The sequence below is a fragment of the Electrona antarctica genome (assembly GCF_951216825.1).
Source record: "Electrona antarctica genome assembly, chromosome: 12".
Classification (NCBI taxonomy): Eukaryota; Metazoa; Chordata; class Actinopteri; order Myctophiformes; family Myctophidae; genus Electrona; species Electrona antarctica.
Window position 1 is genome coordinate 20,975,807 of NC_136793.1, and position 27,567 is coordinate 21,003,373.

A 27,567-nucleotide genomic window follows, 5' to 3' on the forward strand; every position below is an offset into this window, starting at 1 on the left:
CTCTATCTGTCTATCTGTCTCTCTGTTTTCGGTGCACATGCATATCTTAGATGTGCAGAGTATGGTGTCTCTCTCCTGTGCATGTGCACATGCTTCGACACATAGGTGTGCTGTTTCTTTCTCTGTCTGAGTGTGTCGCACATATGCACACACATCATAAGTGCGCTGCACTGTGTCTGTGGAAGAGACAGATGTAGCGATCTTCATATGTGATCACATGTGCAGGGCAGACAGCTTGTGCTTGATTAGCTAGTCCCACTCCATAGTTGCTGACATGCATCCCTTAGCCTAGGGACGGGTCTGAGGTTATAAATGAATCAAAATAACATGGTTGTCAATGACAGATTTGAAAAATATACAGGTAATTGAGTTATTTTGCATAGTGGCAGCATGCACATGAAATATGACATTGACTGAGTGAGTGAGGGGAGGACGGAGAAGGAGATCTACCGGAGAATCGGAGCGGCAGGGGCGGTATTGCAGTCGCTGTACCGCACTGTTGTGATGAAAAGAGAGCTGAGCCAGAAGGCAAAGCTACCGAGCAATCTTCGTTCCTACTCTCACCTATGGTCATGAAGTGTGGGTCATGACCGAAAGAATAAGGCTGCGAATACAAGCGGACGAGATTACTTTTCTACGACGAGTGGCTGGCATCTCCCTTATAGGGTGAGTTCAGTCATGCGAGAGAGACTCGGAAAGGAGCCAGCTTAGGTGGTTTGGGCATCTGGTCAGGATGCCTCTTGAGCGCCTCCCTAGGGAGGTCCTCGATGCACGTCCCACTGGGAGGAGACCCTGGGGCAGACCAAGGCGCAGTTGGAGGGATTACATCGACTCACTGGCCTTGGAACGCCTCTGGATCCTCCAGGAGGAAGTTACTAATGTTGCCCTGAAGAGGGAAGTCTGGAGCTCTGTTGCCCCCGCAACCCGACTAGGGAAGCGGTTGAAGATGGATGGATGGATGGTATAGTAGTTTGCCAAATTAGCTGCGGACACACAGACAGACTGACATACACAGGGGTGAAAACTCGTCTCCACCCTGCTTTACCAGGCGGAAATAATAATCATTTGCAGTTAGGGGACGATGTGGAGTCTGAAGAGGTGAGCTTTCAGACGGTGGTGGAAAATGGGGAGTGAGTGTACAGTCCTTACTGACTAGGAAGGTAATCCCACACCTTGGGACCTGAGGAGGGAAGAGTTTATTGTATAGCGTTGGCCAGGATGTTGTAAGGAATTCTGGTGTCGCATCCTGGGAAGGCGTGTAGGATGACCATGACAATGATTTATTAGTGAGGCCATTTTCAGTAGTGAGGGCCATGCTTATAAATAAGAAATGTATATTTACATGGTAATACATACACAGAGTAATGATCATTTTTGCAATAAGTCAAATGGGACACTGCCAGAGTTTTCATCTATAGTCGCTTAGGTGAGAGAATCTTGTCATAAAAATGGAAAACCCAGGCTGTCTTATGATAGATAAAAACACATGACATCTTAAATGGATTGGTGTTTCCTTTTAATATTTGCAATATGTATTTTAAATAAAGGTACATGTTTTACTCCAAGCCCATTACTAACCATTGTGGATGCCAGGTTTTTAAATAAAGGTAGATGTTTTACTCCAAGCCCATTACTAACCATTACTAACCCATTACCCATTACTAACCATGCCAGGTTTTAATTGACAGACTGAAACTATAGGAATACCATTATTTAATCACATTAAAAAGTGATTACCAAATTAGATGTAACAAATTCTCAAATTATACTAAATTGACCACTGAGTAGAATATGGATTAAATATGGATTGATTTTTTAATGTTGTGCAGATCATAATGAAATACACAAGTACTACAGGTAGGAACTGTGTTATATTTTGTACTCAAAATTGTCAATTTGTAACTTGGAGTATTTCTTTCAGATATACATTTGGCATTTTATCTCCCCTCTGTCATAATAATTCCACCCACCCCAAACTCCCGCCCATGGCCTACGTAGGGACTCATAACAACTGGCCCACCAATGGGAACCACCTCCCTAATGTGTGCAACGGAGGGGGCCGTAAAGAGAAAGACAAATGCTGAAGGGGAGAGAAGACCACTTCGCGAACCAGAAGGGTTGTTGTTTTTCCTTAGTATTTGTTTGCGTTCCTGTGGCAAAAAGGACTTAAATGATTCTACATAGTCTGCCAACAGGCTCCGGGGATCGCGCGTTCGCCTCTGGGCGAAGAGTCGGGTGGAGTTTACTGCCCTGAGAAGAACTGAGAGCGGATCGTTGAGCTACGTTACTGCCATTGGAAAGGAATGAGAGCCGCTGGAGAAACTTTCCCAAAGTAGTGGACAACTTTTCGCTCAGCTTTCTTTTTCTTTTTTCTTTTTGTAACGGTCGTTTTATACCAAGCATGTTACGGATAAAGGAACGTTCACTCGAACCAAACTGAAACTATGATGGAACAACTCTAACGGGATTTCCAGTCGATATCTGGACGGAATAAACCCCATGCCAGCTTGTTCAATAGCACTGTACGAATCGGAATTAAATCCGGCTCCGGGCACAATCCATGGAAGTTCTTTAGCAAGTCTATTTACTCACATGTCATTGGCCTAAGTTTTTACCGTGCATTTGTAGCCATAACAATGGCATGTTCTGACACATTGGCCCAGTGCTTCCACAGATCCATTTGGCCTATCTGTTGCGTGTTTTTGTTTTTTGGCTACTTATCCGTGGCGTCGCCATCCCACGGTCGGCGATTGATATGCTGGCAGGCAATAATGAACTGCCAGTCTGAGCCCGAGTGCAATTACGCGTATGGACAGTACGTGCACGCATGCGGTCCCGTTCTGAACGGGGAGAGAAAGAAGTGCCCGAGCCACTGCATCTCCTCTCTCGTGCAGCTCAACCTGACCAAGAACGGCCCGGCGCTGGAGGACTGCAGCTGTGCGCAGGACCCCGTCTGCAGGAGCACGAAGCGGGCCATCGAGCCCTGCCTGCCGAGGACTAGCAACACGGGCTGCACGGAAGCCCGGCGCCAGTGCGAACGGGACCAGCAGTGCAGCTCCGCGATGCGCGACTATTTAATCCACTGTGGGAAACTTTTCGGTGCAGGTAGCGGGGCTACCTGCACGAACGCTTGTCGGAATGTGATTGCGGACATGCGCAAGATACCCAAAGCAGAGCTATTAGACACATGCACTTGCGATGGCACGGAACGGGCCATCTGCGAGTTCGTCAAGAATAGTATGAGGACCCTATGCTTCGACTCTCCCGTCGTGGTGGAGGACGGCAGCGGGTCGGACTGCGAGGACGATGACGAGGATATGCCTCCAGATCCCAAATATGTGGGGCGAAGCGGAGGCTCTCTCTCGGCAGCCCACTGTCTTTTCACCCTGCTGGCATCCATTTTGGCTCTATTGCATCTCCTTTAATCCGCGAGTTCATAATCTGTCCCGACCATTGTCCACATAAAGGGCAAACTAAACTTTTGTCACTCAATGACCGGCGTCTATTGTGAATGGTTAGAGCTTCGAAGACTACGTGAAAGGGTCTTTTGACAAAGGCCTAAATTGTTTGAATTGAGACTTCAGTTTCTGAAGGATATCAGATAATGATATTTTCTATGCAAGTGAGTCCAGGAACATTTTTATTTTTATTTTGTATCCCTGTAGCCTACTTAAAGGCAATTCACTTGATGGTGCTGTAGGGCTTAATCGAATCACACCACTCCACGGCTCTCTAAATGCTTTGCTTATTTGATAAGCTAAATAGCCTACATAGTTTATTTTGTCACAGGCATTCTTTTTTTAATAGTTCTAGAAATGGTTATGTATGACACAATATGACAGAGTTGGCTTGTTTTGTTAATGCAAGGTTTTGATCAGTATAAGCTGTGCACTGCCAATCATGAACTATGAACTATTTTTATATGTTATATTGCCATTGGCGTCAGGTGATCTGATTTGCAAATATTTAATGCTGGAATCCATAGGAATGGACATGTAAATAAATTAGGGAAAGTGAAACAGTAATTTATTACACACGTCCCAGTTACATCCAAATGTTCAACATGTGAATAAAAAAAGTACGAATTCCAGCTTTAAAGGGAAGTTATTTGTGTGTATTTCTTTAAAGTAAATGTACAGTGTATTATAGCCTATAGATTTTTCAGAGAATCCTTTATGTTTGGCTATAAGATGATTTATTCACTGTGTAGCCTAGAGAAAGAAATGTCTAAATCCACTGTATGACTGCCTCAATGATATACTTTTATAGAAGGCATAAAAGAGACTTGAAATTATGTTTGACTCAGTTATTTGTTGACCCCCCCCCTACTTCATTAATAATATTGTGCCTTGTGAAAAATGTAAGTGTGAATGCTGGATTATCAAATCACCTCCACCATAAGGCCCAATAATTTGACATATGGCATTGGTGAGCCCCTTTAAAAATGATACTGTGAGATTTAGCATTTTTTACATTAAAATGAAGAGCGGCTGTGGAACAACTATGCCCATTCAAATTTCAAGTCAACTGCCTCAGTTGACTGATAGCCTAATGACCTGCAATGTCTTGATTTAGCCGGCTGTTGTCAAAAGCAACTGCCACCATAAATCAACAGCCCCCCTGCCCTCTTTTCTCACCAGTCTTTCGCCATATATCAGGCTCTAGCGAATTATTATCAGCATGTGTGTAGTGTATAGGCATTTATGTGTGCTAACTGCTAACTAGGCCTAATTCATTTTTTACGTTAAATATTTAGGCTATAATTAAAATAGCCTATAGTAGTTATTTTTGTCAGACTTTTTTTTATTATTAGTTATTGTTTTTTATGTCATCCTTATTTATCAGGCTGTTATTTGTCAGTGTCATTCAGAAAGATTGTCATGCTCTCGATCCCCTCTCTGCTGCGGCTTTCAGGGGAGGGGAACTTTAAATCAATGATTGCTGCAAAATGTTTTATTAGAGAAGGGACAAGAGCCCTCCAGCTGAATGGATGGAGGAGAAGTCGAGTGGCATCTTTGTCATGGTAATGTTAAGCACATAATAGTTCGGTCGCACAATAGGGAGGCACTTCATTCTTTCAGGCTGGCTTGACACCTCTAGAGAGCCGAGCGGTGGGGAACCATGTGGGAACGATCTGCTGCCGCTTGGGCTGCAACCCTCGGTATGCGGTCCTCCGCTACGGTCCTGGTGCATTGAGAGAGCCGTTGGCCATTGGTAGCCAGGGCTATACTCACCCCCTTTCCCTTGCATTTAGTTTCAGCAATTCGAAAAAGCACAGCATGCTTTGGTTTTAATAATGTGGGGTGTGTGAATGGATGAATGAGTGGCTGCAAGAATTCTCACTCAACTAGCCTACTTATCATAAAGCATCACATTGAAATGTGCAGAACAATAATTTTAGGAACTAAACAAAACTATCTCCATATATATATATATATATATATATATATATATACACACACACACACACACACACACACACACACACACACACACACACACACACACACACACACACACACACACAAAGATAGGCTAGTGTATGCCTAATTCGATTTGATATCACAATATAAAATAATCATGTTAAGCTAATTATCAATTGTAAATAAAGTTGACACAAAAGCCAGCATTCCTGGGAATGCATTGTTTTAGTAAAACCAGATTTAGATAACCCCCCCCCCCCACACACACACACACACACACACACACACACAGAGAGAGAGAGGGTGACATTGGGTGTAATTTACAAACTGTGTCTGTTTGTGTTCCAGGCCTTTGAGCGTGTGTAAGGTATCTCTGCCATCAAGCTTGCTCCAGTGAGTTCAGTTAACTTCCAAATTCTTTTTTGCTTGGCCTCACGAACAAATGTCCCACACCTTATCTCATCATCATCATGCTTATGCTTATAACAGGACCATGTGTAAAAATTGTACTGTACCCTCAGTGATTGAAGTAAATGACAGAAGATATTAAGTCCTTGTAATAGGATCTAAATGCATACAATAGATATATTACGGTGTGTGTGTGTGTGTGTGTGTGTGTGTGTGTGTGTGTGTGTGTGTGTGTGTGTGTGTGTGTGTGTGTGTGTGTGTGTGTGTGTGTGTGTGTGTGTGTGTGTGTGTGTGTGTGTATATATATTATTATAATTTGTTTTTAATCCTTTCTTCCATTCCTTTTTTATCCTGAAGTTTAATGAGGTTATAGTGACACTTCTTTGTAACAGGGGCTACTATCACTCTTGAGAAAGCCCCACAGAGCTTCGTCTGCTAATAATTGTATAACTTATTTATTATTCTTGAGGATAATCGTCGGCAGGGAATGTCCGGCCCCAGCACTACTTTTCTCTGTGGTGTTTTCAATTACATTCTGGCATCAACCTGAATGAGAAATGTTTTTTTTTTATACAGTAGGCCTACATGCCATTTGTCAGTGGTAACCAATTTTCTTAACCCTAGAACACTAAACACGGGTAATTTTCACCTGGACGATTAGATTTTTGCAATTTTCATAATGTTGCTGATGTCTGCAGTGGGTGGGCCTTTCAGTACCTTCATGATGCTCAGTGACATCATAGAAGGTAGCTTTGTTTCCCTGCCCACATCCCTGTTTTTTTTCTACAGGCAGGTGTTCAGGTGAATTTCACCCGTGTTTAGTGATAGTGTGATAGAGAAAAAAATCCCATACACCCATAATGGACTTTTAAAAAAAAAAGTTTCTTCACTGGACCATTCTCACATGTCTTAGGAATGGGTGGACCAAAGGAGAAGTTCATTTCTCTTTTTTTAAGGAATATTTTACAGATCTTGCCCCCCCCCCCCCCATAATAACCTCCCCCCCATGTTTTTTGGGGGTTTTTGTGTGAAAAGTCATGATGAAATATTAAAGAAGAGTAGCTCAAGTTGCCATGTGTTGGTGTACTTCAATGTATTTTGATGAGAAATATTTGTACTATTTTAGATTTTGTAAAATACCCATGTTTAGTGAAAAATATGGTAAATAAAAAATATGTTTAGTGTTCTAGGGTTAAAGACAAATACAGAACTTCAAACATCTATCTTTGATGTCAAAACTATTATTGTATTATTATTATGTTGTTCCAAAGGTGAACCTTAAACTTTTGTATCTTCTTATGGACACTAGATGTATAGTACTATGTACAATTAAGCCTACAGTTTGTGGACCAATGAGTCATGACCAATACTAATTGATGTTCAAATATAAAATCCACAGATTACAATTCATGTTGTCTGGTTTACATGCTGCTAAAACTGTATTATAAAACCTGTTTTGCATAGGATTATGACAGGTCAAGCCTCAAAGTGAGTTTCTCACTCCTGATACGCTGTCGGCCAAATTTCTTCCAGGCGTGTTTTGGTCTTGGCTCCATGAGGGGCTGTGCGGAAAGTGATGTAGAAACGGTTGGACAGTTGGAATGGCTGAAACTGAGGAGAAGGCACTGAGATGGAAAGTTCATTTGAAAGGATTTGGAAATAATCCCCTAAAGTTACCACAGGGTATTTGATGGAATGAGCTCCACCTCGGCACCCCTCTGTGCTCCTGCCACAGCCCATAGGCATATTTCTTTGGAGATGGCTGGCCTTGTGAAGACATTTAGCAGCTTTTACATTCGTTTTTTGTTTGTTCTTCTTGATTTTTACTCTGTATGTTTTGTCTTCTCATGAACACTAAAACAGTGATCTGAAGTTGGAGAGAAAGTTTTTCCCTTCTCTCTCCTTCACTTCCCTTGCAGGTTGGGCCTGCCGGTATGGGTAGTTAAGGGAAAGGACCAAGAAAGATGGTTGATTTGGTCTCTCCCTCATTAGCTGCTTGCTTGATGCCAGGAGACTTTCTGCGAACCCATGTTGTTTTTTTCCCTTCTATTTAAGCTGCCACTTTGATTTCATCATGCAAGACCTCTGCTGAGTTCACAACCCTTTGAAATGAGAAAAAGGTCTGTAATCCAGTTACCCAAGCTGCAGTCCCCACTCCCTGGCCCTGAGAGAAAACCAGCACGACTAATCCCGCTGTCACCAGGAAAACACTCGGCTACCTGACCATTTGTGGCAGCCATTTGATTTATTCTCTAGGTTTAACCGTTACTGTTCTTGAACTGCAGCTAGTAAAGGTAGAAAGTGTTTTGTGACATTAGTTGTGTTATGGTAGGATTCCTCGTTAAAATGGCAATTGCTTTGGGAATTGAGGGGGAAAAAAACAGTGTCCGATAACAGGACTACAGGTCTACTATAACTCATTGAAGCTTTTTGCTTTGAACCAAGAACATGTCTGCAGAAGCCTGCGTTTTTACCAATACTTTTTTGTTTTCCCTCCCATAATTAGGAACAGTTGCTGAACACATATTTTCCTTTTACGAAATTACTGTATGACACAATTATTACCATGCTCTCATATTCAAACAGTACTTTTAGATCCCCATTAAACACACACTGGTAAACTATTAGCCGATCTATGCCATGTGTTGCATTTGCAAATATTCTCATGATGGCAGCCTAAAACATATAAGATGACCCGCCCCCACTCCAAAAACAATCAAATCAACAACAACAAAACTAAAAACAAAACACTAAACATGAAGCTGCTCATCCCAAAGTGCATAGAATATAATATTATTAATAATATAATATATATATAATATTATTCAGCCATTCTCCTAACTAGTGTAGTATGAGCATGCAGAATGTGTAAAATTAGAGAGTATGATTTGAACGCGGAACATCCAGGGATGCAGTGGATGCTGGTTAGTTCGATCTCATAAGCTTGAGTTATATTTCAAGTAAGATAGTGTGCCACTGGGGGAGGGGGGGGGCTGATCTACAAGCTCACAGTGACACATTGTGAGCTTGTAGATCAACTATTTTCAGCATGTAAGACAGAGGATATACATTACAGAGGCGGGTGTGTGGTGGGTGGTGCTTTTTGAAATGCATGTCCTTTCCTAAAGTGGAGGCCATGTAATCCAAGTGACAGCTAGAGTAAAGGGTCGACCAAGAATCCAACATCACCAGTTACAGCAAGTGGCCTCTACAACTTCAACAGCATGTTTATTGACTATTGCTGTGTTTTGGTTGACCTGCACAGTACAATTCTCAGCGTTAATGGAACTCTGAGAGTGTAAGAATGGACCTACACCAAAATGAACGCAGAACTTTACAGTGGGTGGAGCATTCAGCAGCTCTGGTACAAGAAATTGAAAGTTGTACCGGGAAGAGATCTTTGTTCAGGCAAATAATAGTCAGGACTTCCCTCCTTCAGTTTTAATAGGTACGTAACACTGTAAAATGCTGAATGTTAGTGAGTGTAACAAAAGGGACACATACAGGTCTATTTTCAGAGATACAAAAATGAATCTTATTGTCCAAAGTGAATACAGATTATATATAATTATGAAATTGTTGGGGGTGGGACAAGGACCAGCTATGATCTGGGGCTCTCTGCCCAATTGTGTCCTAACGTATCTCAACAATGTCTTAATAAACCAGGTTGAAACAAAGTGTTTAAACCTATCAGACTGGATGACCCATGCAGGTTGAAGAGCAGCACCAGCCCCATAGTGACCGGAGGGGCCAGCTGCTTTGTGGCATACGGGGGACATTCTTGGCATGTTCACACATCACTAACCCAGAGTGTTTGCCTCTCACTCTGACCACAGCACAAACACACGTAGCCACAGACAAACAAAACACATGGCCGTGGCCAGGAGGGCAGCCATGGAGGAGAGAGAGAAAGAGCACTTGACCGTGGGATTGGTTTTTAAAATATTTTATAACATTTCACAAATTTTACAATAAAATTACATCATGGCTGCCAGGTTGAACGCTGTGTGTGTGCGCGCGTGTGTGTGTGTGTGTGTGTTTGTGTGTGTGTGTGTGTGTGTGTGTCCATGTGTGTGCGTGCATGCATGCTTTGTGTTTGTGCATTTGTGTTAACATGGATATATGTGTGTACAGTAGATGTGTGTGTATTCAGTCGTTTTACATTGCACATAATGGCCGGCGACAGCCGTCTCCATATCAGAATTCCAGTTTAGCATTACATCAACAAGAAGTTTCAACAAAACAGTGACCAAAACTGAAAGGTATAGTTAAACTATCAACATTTTGTGTATTATTTACAGTACATTTTTGGGTCCATTTGGTTACATTTGTACATTCGGCAAAAATAGGTGATCATTAATCGGAAGTAGCTGATCTACAAGCTCGCAAATAAATGGAAAAGTTACAGTAGTCCTATTTAGTGCCTAAAGCGCTTTACATTGTGCATTAGTATTAGCATTAACAATTCACACACACATTCACACACAGACAGTGAAGAAAACCATGCAAGTCACCACCCAGGAGCATTTGGCTAATGTCTTGCTCAAGGACAGTTTCAACACTAGCCTGCAGGGGTAATTAACCTCCGGAGCCAATGAAATGGCACGTTGTAAGCTTGTAGATCACCTATTTTAGGCAAATATTTGGTGTTGAGGGAAAAAAGGATGGGGACAATTACAGACCCCTTTGTAGGCTTTTTATTGGTAAGTGTTAAGGAACGCTATAAGTAACGCAGAACCTGTTACGGACGCTATTTCCGACAAGTTGTCATTAGGAGAGGCATTGTGGTTATTATGGCATTATAGTCTTTATACTAATGTATATAGTGTATAGTCTATAGGTCAGGGTCTTCAACATTTTTCAGGGCAAGGATCCCTTAGATGAGAAATAGACAGGGACCCCCACTACATATATTGTAAATCGTGTTGCATAATTATTATTAATTGATGTTATTCAGACTTCCATGAAACTTGATATGAGGCTTTGAAATCTAGCTCACCATATTTAGCTGACTGTCTATTTCACAGGTTTTTCTCTAAGTGCATATGGGTTGTCTCCAAGTGATGCAGCAGCTTTGATGGCTTCATAGATTTGTTTGACAATACTATCATCTGTGTTGTGTAAATTAAATATTTTTTCTAATATTATGTTGGATTTATATTAACCCATTTAGACCGTAGGACATGTGGAAACGTCATAACTAATCCAACCGACGGATTGCTAGGACGTTTACACATATCAAACGAGAGAAAAATATTCCTCTCGTTCAAAATATGAACGCGAGGGATTATTCAGCGACTTTATCGTAATCATAGCGAGGTAAGCAAGCAAAAATATTTCTCCCAGTTTTTGTCCGGAACATAAGGGGGGGGGCTTACAGAGTAAAAGCGACCATATCTGCGCGGCACCCCAAGCTGTTATTTTGAAAGAAACCGATTGTGTTAAAATGGAGAACAACTCTAAGGACCTCCTATAGGGGATCCAGAAGTCTGTAAAACCTCAGAGTGAGTGTCTATAATCACATTCCCCACATACTGTATAAGCTAATCTGTAAGATTCCTGGATAAAAAAATCTGGCAGACATTGCCCTCTTTTGTGGAGAAGTTTCCCTATGTGTCTGTTCTCACATTAGATGAATGTTGCAGCTACGATGAATGCTCGAGAGAGGAGTCTAATAAAGCACACACGACTATATCATGTGAATTTGGGATGAACAGAAATCTTCCACGGCACTTGTATTTTCACAGCTACTGCAAACTTAACTCTCTGCTCCGTTGCCATATGCCTCGGCCCTCACAGTCTCTCTCTCGCCCTCTTACTCTCTCACACACACGCGCTCTCTCTTCCCCCCCCTCTCTCTTCCTTATGCACATAGTACTGAGCTTTTCCTTAAAGGAGGTACACCACACCAGGAAATGCCAAGTTGTGAAAGTAATTATGTTGTAGTTGATAATCTACCGGTATGCATGTAATAGTTTTCAGCAGCGCTCTTAGTTTACACCAACATTGTTCTTATGAATCATTACAGTTCAACAAAACGTCATATGAAATGTTATGTAAATGACACATGGTCGACAGTGGGAAAATTGATGGGGCGAAATAAAACGGCATCCAGCATCATGTCCTGTTGACGCCAACAAGGAACATTACCAGTGATTTACGACGTTCCATACCAGGGGGAAAGGGGCTTAATGTTAACGCCAGTGTGTACAGTATGAGCATTGGCATGAAGAACAGCAGGTTGCTATAGTGGGCACCTGGAATATTTTGTCAGTGAGTCTCTGTAGACTTCATCAATTAACCCTCATGTACACACAGTACACAGTGGCCACTTTACTCTTACGTCATACTCTAGGGTTTGGGGAACCTCACCCTGAAGGGCATGAATATGGTCAATGACAGATGTGCCCAAGTTGTTTTGACACAGCCCTACTTTTAAGGCATCTTTACCCATAACCCATCTCTTCTTTAAGAATGTCTCCACTGGCTGTGCAGTGAGAGGGGCCTCAACAACTAGAGGGATAAGAGGGGGTGGGGGTGGGGGTGGGAGAGATAGAGAAAGAGACAGAGAGAGGAAAACACAAAACTTGCTGACACGGGGCATAACTTAATTTCCACGGTTAGGGGGACAGCTGCGCGGTGTAATCTGCCATGGAAGGCCATTCAAACTTCAATGGCTGATTTGACCTGCCAAGGAAAACTCCAGCTATGGGCAGTCTCTTTCAGTGAGGAAGGTGGTGACCGGGCCACCATTTATGGGCTTGTCTTAAAGAAACATTCTTCTCACTTGTTATTGATAAGAGACACACACACACACACACACACACACACACACACACACACACACACACACACACACACACACACACACACACACACACACACACACACACACACACACACACACACACACACACACACACACACACACACACACACACATACATACATACATACATACATACAAACAAATCCATTTACATAGATGCATTGCATACATATTATGCGCATTAGCTTGCACGCACGCACGCACGCACGCACGCACGCACGCACGCACACTCTCGCACACACACCCACACACACACACACACACACACACACACACACACACACACACACACACACACTTGCAGACGTATTGCACACACATGGAAGCATAGTAGCATACACATGCACACTCACATATGCACATACATATGCATGCACACTTGCACCCTTTTCATTTGGAAATCCTTGTTACAAAATGAAATGGGAACAAATGACCCCCACATCAGGGGCTCTGTGCAAGCATAACGATTTCGCCAATATTGCAATCAAAACTAGATTTCAAAATCTTTCAACTCTTTGAATATTGTCTCTTCCTTGTGGGTTTAACTTGATCTGTGAGTATATGTGCCTGCAAGTTCTGTAATAGGATTTATAGATAAATTATTATGCATGAGAAGTAGAAAAGTTAAACAAACCTATAAAGGGGGGGGGGGGGGGGGATGCTTAAATAACCCAACAAACAAAACAGGAAATGCAGCCCCCCACACCCACAACCCTCCAAAATGAATAATGACTCCAGAGCTTGGGAGTTGTGGGGAGTTAATAGTGTGGCGGTGGAAGTCAATAGGGGCCGGGGGTCTCACTCCATTAAGCTGACCCCCAGGGCCACGTATTCATCTCTCTCACATTCACTTCCTCTTTTATGCTCCCTCCTTTCACACAGCGGAGGGCAGGCAGGAGTGTGGGTTCAGACCAGCCTCTGTACAGTCCGTGGGTCATAAATATGTTGAGTTGTTGCATGAGTCGACGTGGCTTTGTAAACCCCGAGCGCAAATGGGACCGTTCAGACTCCGAGTAGTTAATGATCAGACAGCTGTGGGATAGATAGAGCCTGTTGTGAAGGGTACCCAAAACCACAAGAATGGGCTCCTCCTGATTCCATACCCCCAAAAGTCTGCATTTAGCCTTAGCTAAAGCGTTTCATGAAGCCTCGCTTCTCTGGGAATGTCACAGCAAAATCCTTAGTGTTCATTTAACTTAAAACGTGTAGAAATGGAACCGAGGGTCAATTTGGTTCAATTTATACACTGTTCTGAGTTAAATTAAGAGTGTGTGTGTGTGTGTGTGTGTGTGTGTGTGTGTGTGTGTGTGTGTGTGCGTGGCTGCGTGCATGCGTGCGTGCGTGCGTGCGTGCGTGCGTGCGTGCGTGCGTGCGCGTGTACATAACACTATGACATTTACTCAGAAATCGCTTGATAATACTTTGTTAATCATTATGTATTTGACAGACTACACAACAATACAAATAAACCATGTTTACAATGCAGAACATGGGGCTTAAGACATCTAAAGGCCCCTGTTCCGCTCCCTGTAGTGGCATTTGTAAACATCTTCAAGTGAAATCCTAAAGGCAAACACACCCCAAAGCCCTCAGCAAACTGCACTCTACTCCTCTGCTAAAAGGGGTTGAGACCAGGGGTTGTCGTGGTAACAGGCTCAACAAGGTGCAGTAAAAGTAAGTGAGCATGCAAAAAAAGGACAACTGAGCATTTCCTGTGCTGATACCTTTGCCTGACAAAGGACGTCTTCATTCCTGGTTACAGTGTGGGCCACAGTAAACTGCCACTAAAAATGATCCATCATTTGGTTTTCAAGTTGTTGTTGTTGTTGATGATGCATTTTGTGATAATAAAATAATAAATATTATTATCCATCCAGCATCCAGTCAAACAATATATTTATTCCAGTTTCATCCAGCTGAAAAACAAGTTGCGGACAAGTTCTGGACAAATAATTGCTTAATGAATTTTTGTTTTTAAACAGATTTGTGTTTCTAAACCCCCTTGTTCCTTCACCACTAGAAAACACTTTCACTTTGTAAGTCCTAGTGGGGAGCTGCGAATGCCATGAAATATGACAATCATCTCTGAAACTAATAGGTACAAAGCATGCCATTATGAATCTATTATTGTGTGACATGAGGTAAACACATAATGAGTAATTTCACTGGGAACATAAAGGCGCTACACAATGGATCAGATTAGCAAACAGACCAAGGCTGCAAATTCAGACTCATCAATCTTTATTATCTTTATTAATTTAATTTTATGATGACAACAAAGAGCTTGTGAAGTTGCCACATTCAACTAAATAGTAAATATATTTGATTTGGTACAGTATGTGAATTAGGAGTCTGGGCATTTTCTTATTCTGATCTCTCCCCAGTAACCTTCTGCCAAGATACCCAATGACACTATACACTTTGCCATAATACTAATAGCGACAATAGTCTATCTTTCGTATTGTTTTTAGTTTTTTTACTTTTGAAAATGTTTGCCTAAAGTACATGCCCAAAGTAGGGACACCAGGTTGGAAGTTGTTAATCTTAATAATCTATGTATAACTGCTCTAGTGAATTTGAAACTAGTAAGTGATGATGATGCAGGCAGATGCTATTCCACTGTAACCTTAGTCGACTGTTATTTTCTAGAGAAAGCCAGTTAAAGAACAAAAAGTCAATGAGCGTGAGCTCGAGAGTCATAAATCCAAGGACAAGGCAGAACGTCCAGTAGTGGAACGTCCAGTTGTTTCATTGTATTATAGCTTTATGACTACCAGTGCAAAGGACAAGATCATCTGCCACTGGTGCTCAACCGCTCCACTATCTCCTTCTGGAGGGGGAGGGAGGGGTTATCAAGGACATCAACAGCTTTATCCTCGTTCTCGCCACTACTTCCACTCCGTCCACTTTAGCACTAACCATGGAGCCGGCCTTCTTCACCAAATAATAACAGCTTGTTCAGTCTGTTAGTGTCCCTTGTGTTGATCTTAACCCCAAGCACACACCTGCAAATAAGATGGCCACTACAGACTGGAAGAAACTCTGCAGCATCCTGTTGCACTCGAACGACCATAGCCTCCTCAGGAAGAACAGCTTGCACTGTCCTTTCCTGCAGAGGGTCTCTGTGTTGTCTCTGTGGATGGTGTCTCTGTGGATGGTGTTGAAGTCGTTAGACAAGTTGAAGAATATTCTGACTATTATGGTGTTGCCCAGGCTATCCTAAGTATGGGCCCTGTCTAGCGAGAACATGATGGCATCTTCTACCCCATAGAGAGAGAGAGAGAGAGAGAGAGAGCGAGAGAGAGAGAGAGAGAGAGAGAGAGAGAGAGAGAGAGAGTTGGGTAGTACACAGGGGAGTGAGAAACAGAGACAACAGTGGGAGAGAAAAGCCAGAAAATGACTTTTACCATACACTTTCTATATATATTGTATAAGATGTATGCTTAGGGTTAAGGATGGGACATCTGGAATGAATGACTACATTGTTCATTTATAACAGTGTGACACTACTTCATACCACAGTTGATTATAAAACCCAACATTTGGCATGCGTCTCCATAAAAGTTATTTGGGATTTATTTGGCTGGCTACCCTTGACTGAAGGGTAGCCCCCCCCCCCCCCCCCCCCAGTAAACAAATAAGATAACGATAAAAAGATTAATAATGATGATGATATTATTATTATTATGATATTATTATTAATATTATTATAAGATATTATAAGATGTATCCAGTCAAGATGTATCCAGTCAAGGCTGACCAACAACTGTCGAATGCAATGGCATTACATTTGACTTGTCTCAATGGGTAGCATCATTTTATGGCAGCTGTATGACAGGTGCATGCATCCATGTAATGTTTTGTTTCCGCCCACCAAAAAGTTGTGCAAAATAAACTGGCCTTAATGAATAAGGACAAGGGCCAAATGAGATTTACAAACCAAGCAATCAGTTCCAGATTTGCAAAGTCAACGCTGAATAAAATGTTTGCTTACATTCAAATTGAGTCTGGCACTGTCTGTCTTGGAGTTGGAGATATATTACTCTTCTCCCTTCAAATTATTACTCATGAGCTGTAAATTGCAAGTGAAATGCAAGTTCAAAAAGCCTTGTAGTTGTTATTTGAGTGGCTACATTTCTGTGGTCTTGTTGGCACCTCCTACGTTGGCGTTGGAGTTGAATAAATTAATCTTAGGGATGTTTGACTATACACACATTTGCCTCTTTCACATCACATATTCTTTTTGTGTTGAGCACCAAATTGACAGGGCGCTGTGGAGAACGGACTCCATTCCACCATAGTTGCTTTGTTTTACAGCCGACCCTGAATGGCGTATCAGCTTCCAGTGGGTCCTTGGCCTTTGTTTGGAGAAAAGGAAACAACAGCTGTTGCTTTCACAGGATTTTGTAACCCAGGGTCTTTGGGGGGGGAAAAAAAGATCTCAGCTTGAATAAAAGAAAAAAAAAAGTTCCCATTGCCAAGAAGAAAACTCTAAATCAGCACCGTCTAACCTTTCTATCGCATTCATGCAAGTGCCCACACAGACACACTTTCACACATACAAGTAGTGGACAAATGCAGTCTTTATCTTTCTTTCTTTCTTCTATTTGGTGAGAGTGCAGGGTCGTGGAGGCCTTGCGAAGTTGCGACAGAGGTGGCTAGTAATTAGTTTTTCTCTTACTACTACGAAACATACTTTTCACTTTTACTTTCTCTTTTCACTAGTGTATTTGTTAAAGACAACGCTTTACTCCTTTACTTTTGGGCAAAATTCTAAGTAGTAAAAGTAAAAATGTTCAAATCATTTGGCTACATTCGACATTTTTACGAAATGCTCATTCTGTTTGTTTAGAGACAAGACAGACATCATCCAATTTTGTATTGTTATTTCTATTGGTTTATGATAATTTTAACAATACATTAGATCACATGAAGTAACTCAGTACTTGAGGATTCTCTTCACTCTAGCCTACTTGAGTCATTATTGTTTTAACCACTTACACCCCGTACTTAGTTGTCAAGATTCCCAAGTGCTCTAGGCCTCCTGTTTTTGTCTACACTACGATAATACGATCTAGAAGCTCACAACATACTATTTCCTGAAATGTCCATCCCCAGAATAGCGATGCTATGTTTAAGTGTTTAAATAATAGCCTACTTTTTATTGAGTACAGTCTTTTTGCGTACTATGTCCACCTCTGCTTAGGTGCCTGAGGTTGGGGCTCCTTCTTTCACCTGCCTCATTATTAGCAGCGATGAAGGACAGAGTCAGAATTCCCTCCAATTATTCTGTCTGTGAGCTGCCTGGCTCCCCCCCGTGCACCTGTTGACAGAGCTGCTAAATGAGTCCCGGACAGGAATGTTAATCAAAGAATTTGACATCTTGCAGGAGATTTGGCCTCCAGCCTCACGATGGCCTCTCGGCCAGGTGTCCCTCTCGCAGTGGTGGAAAAAGTACTCACAATTGTGTACTTGAGTAAAAGTATCAAAATACTCTGTTAAAAGTAAAAGTCCGGAATTCAACATTTTATAATTAATTACTACTAGTAAAAGTACAAAAGTATTGGTATCAAAATATACTAGAAAACTAGAAATTACTTTTTTATACATTTTCAAATCTTTTGAAAATAGCAGAACTCACAGAGCTCACAATGCGTTGCATCGATAGAGCATGGCCCCTGTATTTCAAAACAGGGGCCATGGCCCTAGTTATTTGGGGAACCTTGGCATGGAAAGGTTTGGGATAAACTATATTTCGGTCCCTGTAAGTGTGAATTATAGCCAGGCTAGTGTTTTCAACATGTTTTTTTTAAACTATTAAGGCACCAACACACCTACAAACACAACACCTGTCAACTAAACCAACACACTAATACGTTCAAAAATACAAGATTACACTAACACTCCAAAACACTACGAACCCAATAATTCTTCCGAAACACGTATGCCTTCCAGGAACATTTGGGAACATTTAGTCGATCATATACAATGTCATAATAAAACACTAACAGCCGATGGAATTACAGAAACGGCATTACTTTACATGAGTCCTGTATTGATCATAAAATCACATACTGTGTGTATATAATGAGAACTTCATAACAATAACTATATGACAGAACTACACATAATGTACAGTTTATTGAGGACAGACGGGAGCAGTATGGTTGTTCCTCTGCCTGTTGATCAGACAGTGTAGCATGTGGAGCTCCAGGTGGAAGATGATGGTTTATGATGAGGTAGCAGGACTAATTTATCATTTAGCTCCGGGGGCCTCGGGGCATGAGAGATCAACATCAAACCAAGCGAAAACTAATTGCAGAGCAATTTAGCACAGGTTCAGCTGCTATGAGGTCTTCGTGTGTGTGTGTGTGTGTGTGTGTGTGTGTGTGTGTGTGTGTGTGTGTGTGTGTGTGTGTGTGTGTGTGCGCGTGTGTGTGTGTGTGTGTGTGTGTGTGTGTGTGTGTGTGTGTGTGTGCGCGTGTGCTTGTGTTCTGTTGGTGGGAGAAACCACAATGTTTAATCTTGTAATTTGTTCTCTTTAGCAGGTGTGAATCCAGGATGTATGCATTGGGTGGCCATGGCAAGTGTGTGCGGGGGGGGGGGGGGGGGGGGGGGGTCCGCGCAGTGTTCAAACAACACAGCTTTAGACTTTAGACTTGACTATTTAGTACGTTTTCCTGTGTTTCACTATAGCAGTTCTCCTTACCTAAACTATAGGATAAAAGAGTTCATCTAACTCTGAGTTATGTACCCCTGTATGAACATTGGGTTCAGTACCTGCCTTCGGAAGGTCTGTGGATGTGTATGACCTTGTTTAAGCTTGAACCTCAATAGAAATAAAGTTAAGAGCCAAGTATATGTGAAGAAATACGCATGCGTTCGGAATGTATGTGCACATACGCATGATCCGTTATGAACGGGAGTATATAAGTGGATCTTACGGGCCCAGGTTTTTACTGTGTATGGGCGTGAAAGTACCTTTTTCCTGTTTGCCTCGCACAGATGCATCTGCTCACGGAGCACTTGGGACCGGCTTCTTCATTGGTCTTTGTAATGGCCCCCTCTTAAACATGTAGGAATAAAGACATTTCTCACCATAAGTTTCATTTTATTCTCAGTTCTCACCTTGAATGCTCAGCGATGTGTGAGCCAGCTGGCGGCCCTTCCTCAGAACAAACAAGGCAGGTTGATCTGCTCGATTTCTCCCGCCGACTGTCAGTCCTTGTAAGGTGGAGACACGCTGTGTTTGCTGAGAGATGAGGTGTGCAGGGGCCAATGGACTCTACCGCTCCATCAAAAAGACCCTCCTGCTGCTGACCTCTTTGCCTCTGCGTGATGAGATTGGACAAGAGAGAGAGAGAGAGAGAGAGAGAGAGAGGGTGGGGGAATGGGGTGGCCGGCTGGGAGAGCAAAACTCGTTCACATGGAACAGTGCTTGACAGAAGCGTGCTCAATTCCTCAAGGGATAATCTCTCCCTCTTTTCTTTTTTTTACTGAAACTGTAGGTCTAACCGTCGGTGTTTACCCAAGGTGAAGCTCTGTTTTAGCGAAGTACAATGATGACGTCATCACGGCTTCTCTCGAACTAACTTCAAAAGCAAATGTCTTCTTAATAAGCGTTGTGTTATGCTAAGCCCTTTTTGCTACCACAGAGATTTAATCCATGTTTTTCCAGTGTCTGGCTTCTGTGTTTCTATATTTTGACGATGTTTAAAATTATACAGATTATACAGTTTATTTTGAAATTATGACTTGCGCAAGCAGAGTGCGCAAGTACTGGTGGCGTCGCTCGGCCAATCAGGGACCAAGTATGTATTGGTGGTGTCGCTCGGCCAATCAGGGACCAAGTAAGTATGTATGCCGGTACATTCCACCAGCCAATGAGAAACCACTGTTCTCGATGACGTAACTAAAGTATGTTTCAAAATTGGTATAAGGTCAATAGGGGGTATGTATTGGCTGGGTATGTATGTATGTCGGTGTACTCCACCGGGCAATGAGGGACCACTGACCACTGCTGTATTTCAAACCTAGACAGCAGCAGAGAGCTGCTGTCTGATAGGAGCTTTTCGGTGGCAATTGGGGATGCAAAATCCTCCCAGATCCCCCTGACCTCTGGTGTCCCCCAAGGATCAATCCTAGGCCCATTACTATTTTCTATTTACATGCTCCCACTTGGCCATATTATAAGATAAAATAAACTTTCACTGTTATGCAGATGATTCTCAGCTCTACATCCCCCTCAAACCTGGCAGCACAGACATATCCCAGATCCTAGCTTGTCTATCGGACATCAAGTGCTGGATGTCCCAGAACTTCCTCCAGCTAAATGATTCAAAATCTGAAATCCTCCTCTTTGGCCCCCCAAATTCCATCCCCGCTTTCCAGTCACAGCTTGGCAACCTGTCCAATAACATCAAAGGTGTAGCCCGTAATCTAGGCGTGATGTTTGACTCCAGTCTTTCATTCAATCAGCAAGTCACTAAGGTTGTACAATCCTGTTTCTTCCAACTCCGTAATATAGCAAAAATCAAATCATTTATCTCATTCCCTGACCTTGAGAAGGTAATCCATGCTTTCATCACAACACGCTTAGATTAATGCAACTCAATATATTCCGGACTCAATTAAAAAAATCACACCCGTGTGAACTGAGTGGTGCAATTACCCCTGTCCTCGCCTCCCTCCACTGGCTGCCTGTTAATTTTAGGATTGATTTAAAAATTTGAATTACCACTTTTAAGGCACTACATGGCTTGGCCCCCATTTACATAAAAGACATGCTGGAGCCCCAGAGGCCAACACGTAGCCTTAGATCGGCAAGCAAGGCTCTCCTGGAAGTTCCGGCTACCCAGCTTGTCACCATGGGTGACCGGGCTTTCTCGGCCCGTGCACCTAAGCTGTGGAATGCCTTACCAGAGGCCGTAAGACACATCACCCCACTGAGTTCTTTTAAATCACAGCTAAAAACCCACTTGTTCACGATTGCTTTTACTTGAATTATTGATCGTTAAAATTTGTTGTTAAAATTTGTTTATCTTTGTTGTTTATTCTACTGCACTGCATTTTTATCCTGTATTGGAAAGCACTTTGTAACATTGTTTTAAAAAGTGCTTTATAAATAAAGTTTATTATTATTATTATTAGGACAGCAGACTCTGGTGGCAGCCAAGTCTATGGAGTTTTTATGGTACTTGATGACACTTGACAGCAGTGGTGAGCACACCTCATGACGCAGTGGTGAGCACACCTCATGACGCGCTCTGCTTGACAGCAGTGGTGAGCACACCTCATGACGCGCTCTGCTTGACAGCAGTGGTGAGCACACCTCATGACGCGCTCTGCTTGACAGCAGTGGTGAGCACACCTCATGACGCGCTCTGCTTGACAGCAGTGGTGAGCACACCTCATGACGCGCTCTGCTTGACAGCAGTGGTGAGCACACCTCATGACGCTCTGCTTGACAGCAGTGGTGAGCACACCTCATGACGTGCTCAGTGGTGAGCACACCTCATGACGCGCTCTGCTTGACAGCAGTGGTGAGCACACCTCATGACGCGCTCTGCTTGACAGCAGTGGTGAGCACACCTCATGACGCGCTCTGCTTGACAGCAGTGGTGAGCACACCTCATGACGCGCTCAGTGGTGAGCACACCTCATGACGCGCTCTGCTTGACAGCAGTGGTGAGCACACCTCATGACGCGCTCTGCTTGACAGCAGTGGTGAGCACACCTCATGACGCGCTCTGCTTGCGCACAAGTAGGATATACATGCATGGCCTACTTGTGTGCAGTGCGCAAGTTTGCAGCTCAACAGAGTGCATTTCTAGTTTAATCTGCTTACAGAGTTACTTACACATTTTAACTCAGGCATCCCCATTTTGGGCATGTCATTATAGACAAAAACAAAAGGTAAAAGAAATTGCCGACTTACATGCTCACAGCGGGACGCGATGAGGCACGTTGTGACAGATCAGCTATTTTCAAATAGCTCAATGGTTTAGAATGGCTCATTGGTTAAGTGGTTAAGAGCAGATCTCCCCCTATCACTGTTTCAGTTTAAACAAACAGAAAAAACAGTAAGCCTAAAACCAAAACACAGCATATATGCTACCAGCAGGCCGCCTTCTTATTTCAGAGAAGAGAACTTCCTCCTGACACTTAGCTTGCCCTGCCCTTTTAGCACCTCAAAGAGCTTCCAGGTTCTAATGTTGTTAGATAAACAAAGCCTAAAGGCTAAGAGCAAAGGTCACGGGGGCACATTTAGCTTTCTAACCCTTTGCCACCATAATCTGAGCGCTTGTTGGATAACACCTTTTGTTGCTTTATTTGTCCTTGGATTTTGTTTTTGTTTTCATTCAGGGAGTTCTGTTTATGTTTCAAGAAGGCAGCTGTTCTCAGCTCTTCCACGAAGTACTGAAAACTCTGGTTGAGAACATTTCCTGGTTAAAGTTACTGTTGGGTAGTATACTATAAACACAAAAAACCGCAAGCAACTCATAACCATTACCATTATCCGACATGCCAGATTACATTAAGTTAAGCCTCAGATATTAGCTACTGTATACAGCAGCAGCGTATGGTTCAAAATAAAGTAAATGCCTTCACTCAGCAGTCATTATGATCTACAGGAGCAGCCTTGTATGCGTCGCGTCACTCACATTTAATCATACCAACAAAGGACGGCATGTTAGTGGCACTCTGAGGAATTAAGCCCAATCAAACAAATGGACGCATTGGGAAGTTTTCTGATCTCTTGTCAAATCCCTTGCTTGAATGAGCCCCGCTTAACACCAGCAGCCAAAGCAAACTGCTTCGCTCTGTTGTACACCTTGAAAACAAAGCGATGCACGTAGGATCTACAATCTCTCCAAATCCCAATAAAGATCCTTGTTTGTAGAGCACTCTTGAGTCTTGACTAGTCTAGAACACCAGACAGACTACCTTAATCACAACCTTTGATATACTACTAATACAACCTTGTAAAGCATAGCTAATTATTCAAAGCTGGCTTGTAAAGGCAGAAAAAAACACTGCTGCCTTTAGGCCCTGAGTTTATCAGCTTTGAGTGTTTGAATTGTAAAGCGATGCAATGTTTGCTTGATATAATAAACTATACAGTATTTGTGACCACTGACCAGACACATTTGACTGCCTAGCTGTCCTGTTCACAGTCACACTACATGATTTTAGCGCTGATTATACACTCTGTGAATTGTTCTTTGCAGCCCCATATCGGTGGCAATTCGGCGTTCACTCCTCGAGATTTTGCTCGCTGTGTGAACTGCTCAAAAATGTCATTTTTCAAATGGTCTGTACAGTACAGTAAAACATTGTGCGTCACAATGTGTCATATGAACAGCAACGGCACACAACATGCGCACGTCACAAATTTGTGTGAAGTGTGTGGTGTTTTTTTCTTCTTTTTTCTATACATAAATAATTTAAATTATAAAAAACTTGGAAAATGGAATATGACAAATCTGAATGATACATTTACGTTTATGTATGACCTATGTTTATTATATTGCTGCTATAACTTCTTAACAAAATATTTGTTCTCGTATATGTTCTCGTACACATTATGTAACAATAAAACAAATCTTGAATATACCTGACTTCTAGATCTAGAATGTTTTGCAGAATGAAAGGAAAGAGCTTATTTTTAAGACTGGCTGTCTATGATGAATTATATTATGCTGCTATGTATGTTCCCAGCATATACTGTGCAAGTTGGGAATATCACGTTTTGCGCTTTGTAGTGTTTTAGCTCATAGCCAGTTGTATTATATAGAAATTTCACGAAATACCTTTCGTTTATGGGTAGGTTTCCTTCAAAACCTAGCTGCAGAACATTATTTTATGTACTCCCAGGACAGAAAATTCTAGAATTTTCGCTGTCCTGGGCTCTAAGGGTGACGTAGGAAGCCACGCCTATCCCGTATAGATACCTGCGTGGCTACGTCAGCCCTCATTCAACTTTTCTTCTGCTAAGCTGCGAGAACGAACTTTAACATTCCAGTGTGTGCAGGGTAATATATCTCGCAAACTCGGCCGAGAGATTAATTCTTTAGGACCGTGAGATCTCTGGCACACTCTCGAAGCAAACAGAAGGATACTTCTCGAGAAAAAAAGCCGAACTTCGACACAAGTGAGTTCTAGGCAACTTGTTGCTACGCTAGCTTGTCGAAAAAAACAGCTCGCGCCTCTTTTTCTCTCTCGCTAAAGCTAGCGTTTGTTAGCTTAAAGCTATCCATAGTTAGCTTAGCGCTACTAGGCAGATACGCCTGTGGTCTACTATTACACGCCACGAGGAAGATAAACCTGTGGCTGTTAAGCACTCGGACTCCTCTCTCTACAAGCAACCATGTCGCTGACGAGGGAGACCCAGCCCGGGGAAAGACGCCATCGAGGACAGCCGGTGCCCGCCGACTGTCAAGAAGGCCCCAAACAAAAGACGTGCTCCACCTGGGGATGCGGGAACACGATGTCGGGCAAAGACGGGCATGACGAGTGCATGTATTGTCTCGGCCTCACCCACACCCGTGAGTCCATGGAGGAAATCGGTCCCGTTTGCCTCCATTGTGAGAAAATGGACGACGACGTCCTAAACAACAGGCTCGGACGTGTCCAAAGGTATTATGACAACTTTGCCGCCCACGGACTCCGAGAGAGGAGCCCCACTCCTCCCCCGCGACGAGCTCGCATACAAGTCCCGCCAAAGGGGCTTTGGCCCCGCGTCACCACCGGAGAGGGACAACGAGCTACCCCGAGACAGAGGCTCGACTACTCGGGCAACAGAGCCCCAACCGGAGCCTCTTCTTCAAGAGCAGCACCTGCCGGCGCTAGCCGAGACAGGTACGCTACTTCAGCCTCTGCAACCAGGGCTCACGAGGCCACTGATTACGAGGCTCATGGCGCGAGGCCAAGGGATACCTTCGCACCGCGCCGCTCTTCCCCAGCTCCACGTGCTCGACAACACGTCGTGCAGGCCACCATTGAGTGCCCGCCCAGACATACAGCTAGACGCAGACAGCCTGCCGTTGCACCCAGCTATATGGTGGACCGCCTGGACCTTTCCCCAGACCGCGCAATGTCTCCCGGTGGGGAGCATTGGACTACCAGGGAGGAAGGGGAGCTTCGTGATGACGAGCTCCCTTCCTTCCAGGAGCAACTCCAGGACTACCACGTCCTGGACGAGGCCTACGCGGACGAGCGAGATGGCCATGATGACCTCTCCCCCGGGGACTACGTCAGCACCACTCGTCGCCCCTTCGACGACCTGGATGCCATGGACATACAGGAGCACCAGCAAGCCAGGGCTCCTGTCCCCCCGCCTCCTGTACCCCCCATGGATGACTCCAATATTTACGAGATATACAGGAAGGCTAGTGCACGTTGTAACCACACATGGCCTAAGTCAACTGTCAAGGTACTACCATGGGAAGGCAGGACTGATGAGTCCGCCCCCCCCCCTGCACCTAGAAGACAGAAGCTCCCTATGGCACAGGGCTTCGAGGAGGCCATGATGCACGCCTGGGACGAACCCCTCCTGAAGGTGGATTTTCCCAAGGCCAGCGCCAAGGGGCCCAACGACATACCAGATAAACAAACCCTCGCCATAGACTTCATGCCAGCTATGGACAAGGCTATAGCGGCCTACCTGGCCAACCCTGCAGCTCCTAGAGTGGATCACCACGTAAAGGAACCGCAGCTCCTGTCCAGCAGCGTGAGGGAAGCCTCAAAACTGAACAAGTGGCAGTATGCACACATGTCATTCGTGGCGAAGGCCCTCAATGCAGGAGCACTTCTCCAGAGATGGCCACCCTCCAGAGGGACTCCACTCTCCACAACGCCAAGGCAATGGCATGTTCCATCCTCCAGGAGAGATGGCGTTGGGTCGATCAGACCAGCGCCATCTCCCTGGAGACAAAGAAAGAGTTTGTGGCTGGAAATATCCACCCAGACAGTATGTTTAAGGACGCTCTGGCCAAGATGTCAGAGACCATCCAACAGCTCGAGTCCTCCACCAAGACGATGAAGGCGCTCGAACCGCTGGCCAACCAGGCCGCCCCGGTAGGCCGCCCCAAGGCTAAGAAGGCACCCTGGAAGGCCAAGACCGATGACAAACCCAGGTCCCAGGACCGGAGCGGAGATAGACAGCGACAGCCTGCAGGCCGAGGCAGAGCAGACCGCCGCACCTCTCCGCCGCCCTACAAGGCCAGGAGCGCTCCCAGAGGCCGAGGCCAGGGGAAGCGCAAATGACCTGCCCGGGCCGGGTCATCTTCCCCACCACACTCAGAGTTCAAGGCCAGAGGTGGGGATCACAGATCTCACCTCAGAGCCTGCGCTGAAGCGCTTAAGGGGGCCTGTACACAGTGCTGTGAGCACCGTTGTACAGACCCCGAAAATTGTTATGTGCAATTCACATGTGTATGTTTTTCCACGTTGTTCAATAAAGAAAACAAAAAAACAAAAAACACAAAAAACAATAAAACCAACTCTGAAGGGCATAGGCCCAGTGGGAAAGATAACCCACACTGTGACAGCTTTAGCTGTCACAGGCCAAAAACTCCACGCCAATTTTTTCCAAACTCAATACCGAAAAAATTCACTAGAGGGAGACATTTCACACAAAGTAAGTCTTCCCCTAGGCAGGCCATGCACCACGCTGACAAGCACAGGGAACCCTTTGTCACGTCATCTGTCACAATGGCGGATATCCGGGGCTTCCCCGTGGATAATCCGTACAATTCAGACAGGATACAGGCTACAGTTCGCCTCGAAACCGCCCACTTCCAGGAAAATTATTTTCTCAGAAGCGAGCGGGCAAAAGGCCGCCATTCTGCAAGAGGAAATCAATTCATTAATGCAGAAAGGCGCCATCACAGAGGTGGCCCTCGA

General features: G+C 43.8%; 1 protein-coding gene across 1 annotated transcript; it reads left to right on the top strand.

The window, feature by feature from the left end:
• Positions 1-2,088: 2,088 nt before the first annotated feature.
• On the top strand, positions 2,089-4,294 carry gas1a (growth arrest-specific 1a). Its single transcript, XM_079515466.1, has one exon. The coding sequence runs from the start codon at positions 2,637-2,639 to the stop codon at positions 3,423-3,425; it is 789 nt and encodes a 262-aa protein (XP_079371592.1). The 5' UTR covers positions 2,089-2,636; the 3' UTR covers positions 3,426-4,294.
• Positions 4,295-27,567: the final 23,273 nt, after the last annotated feature.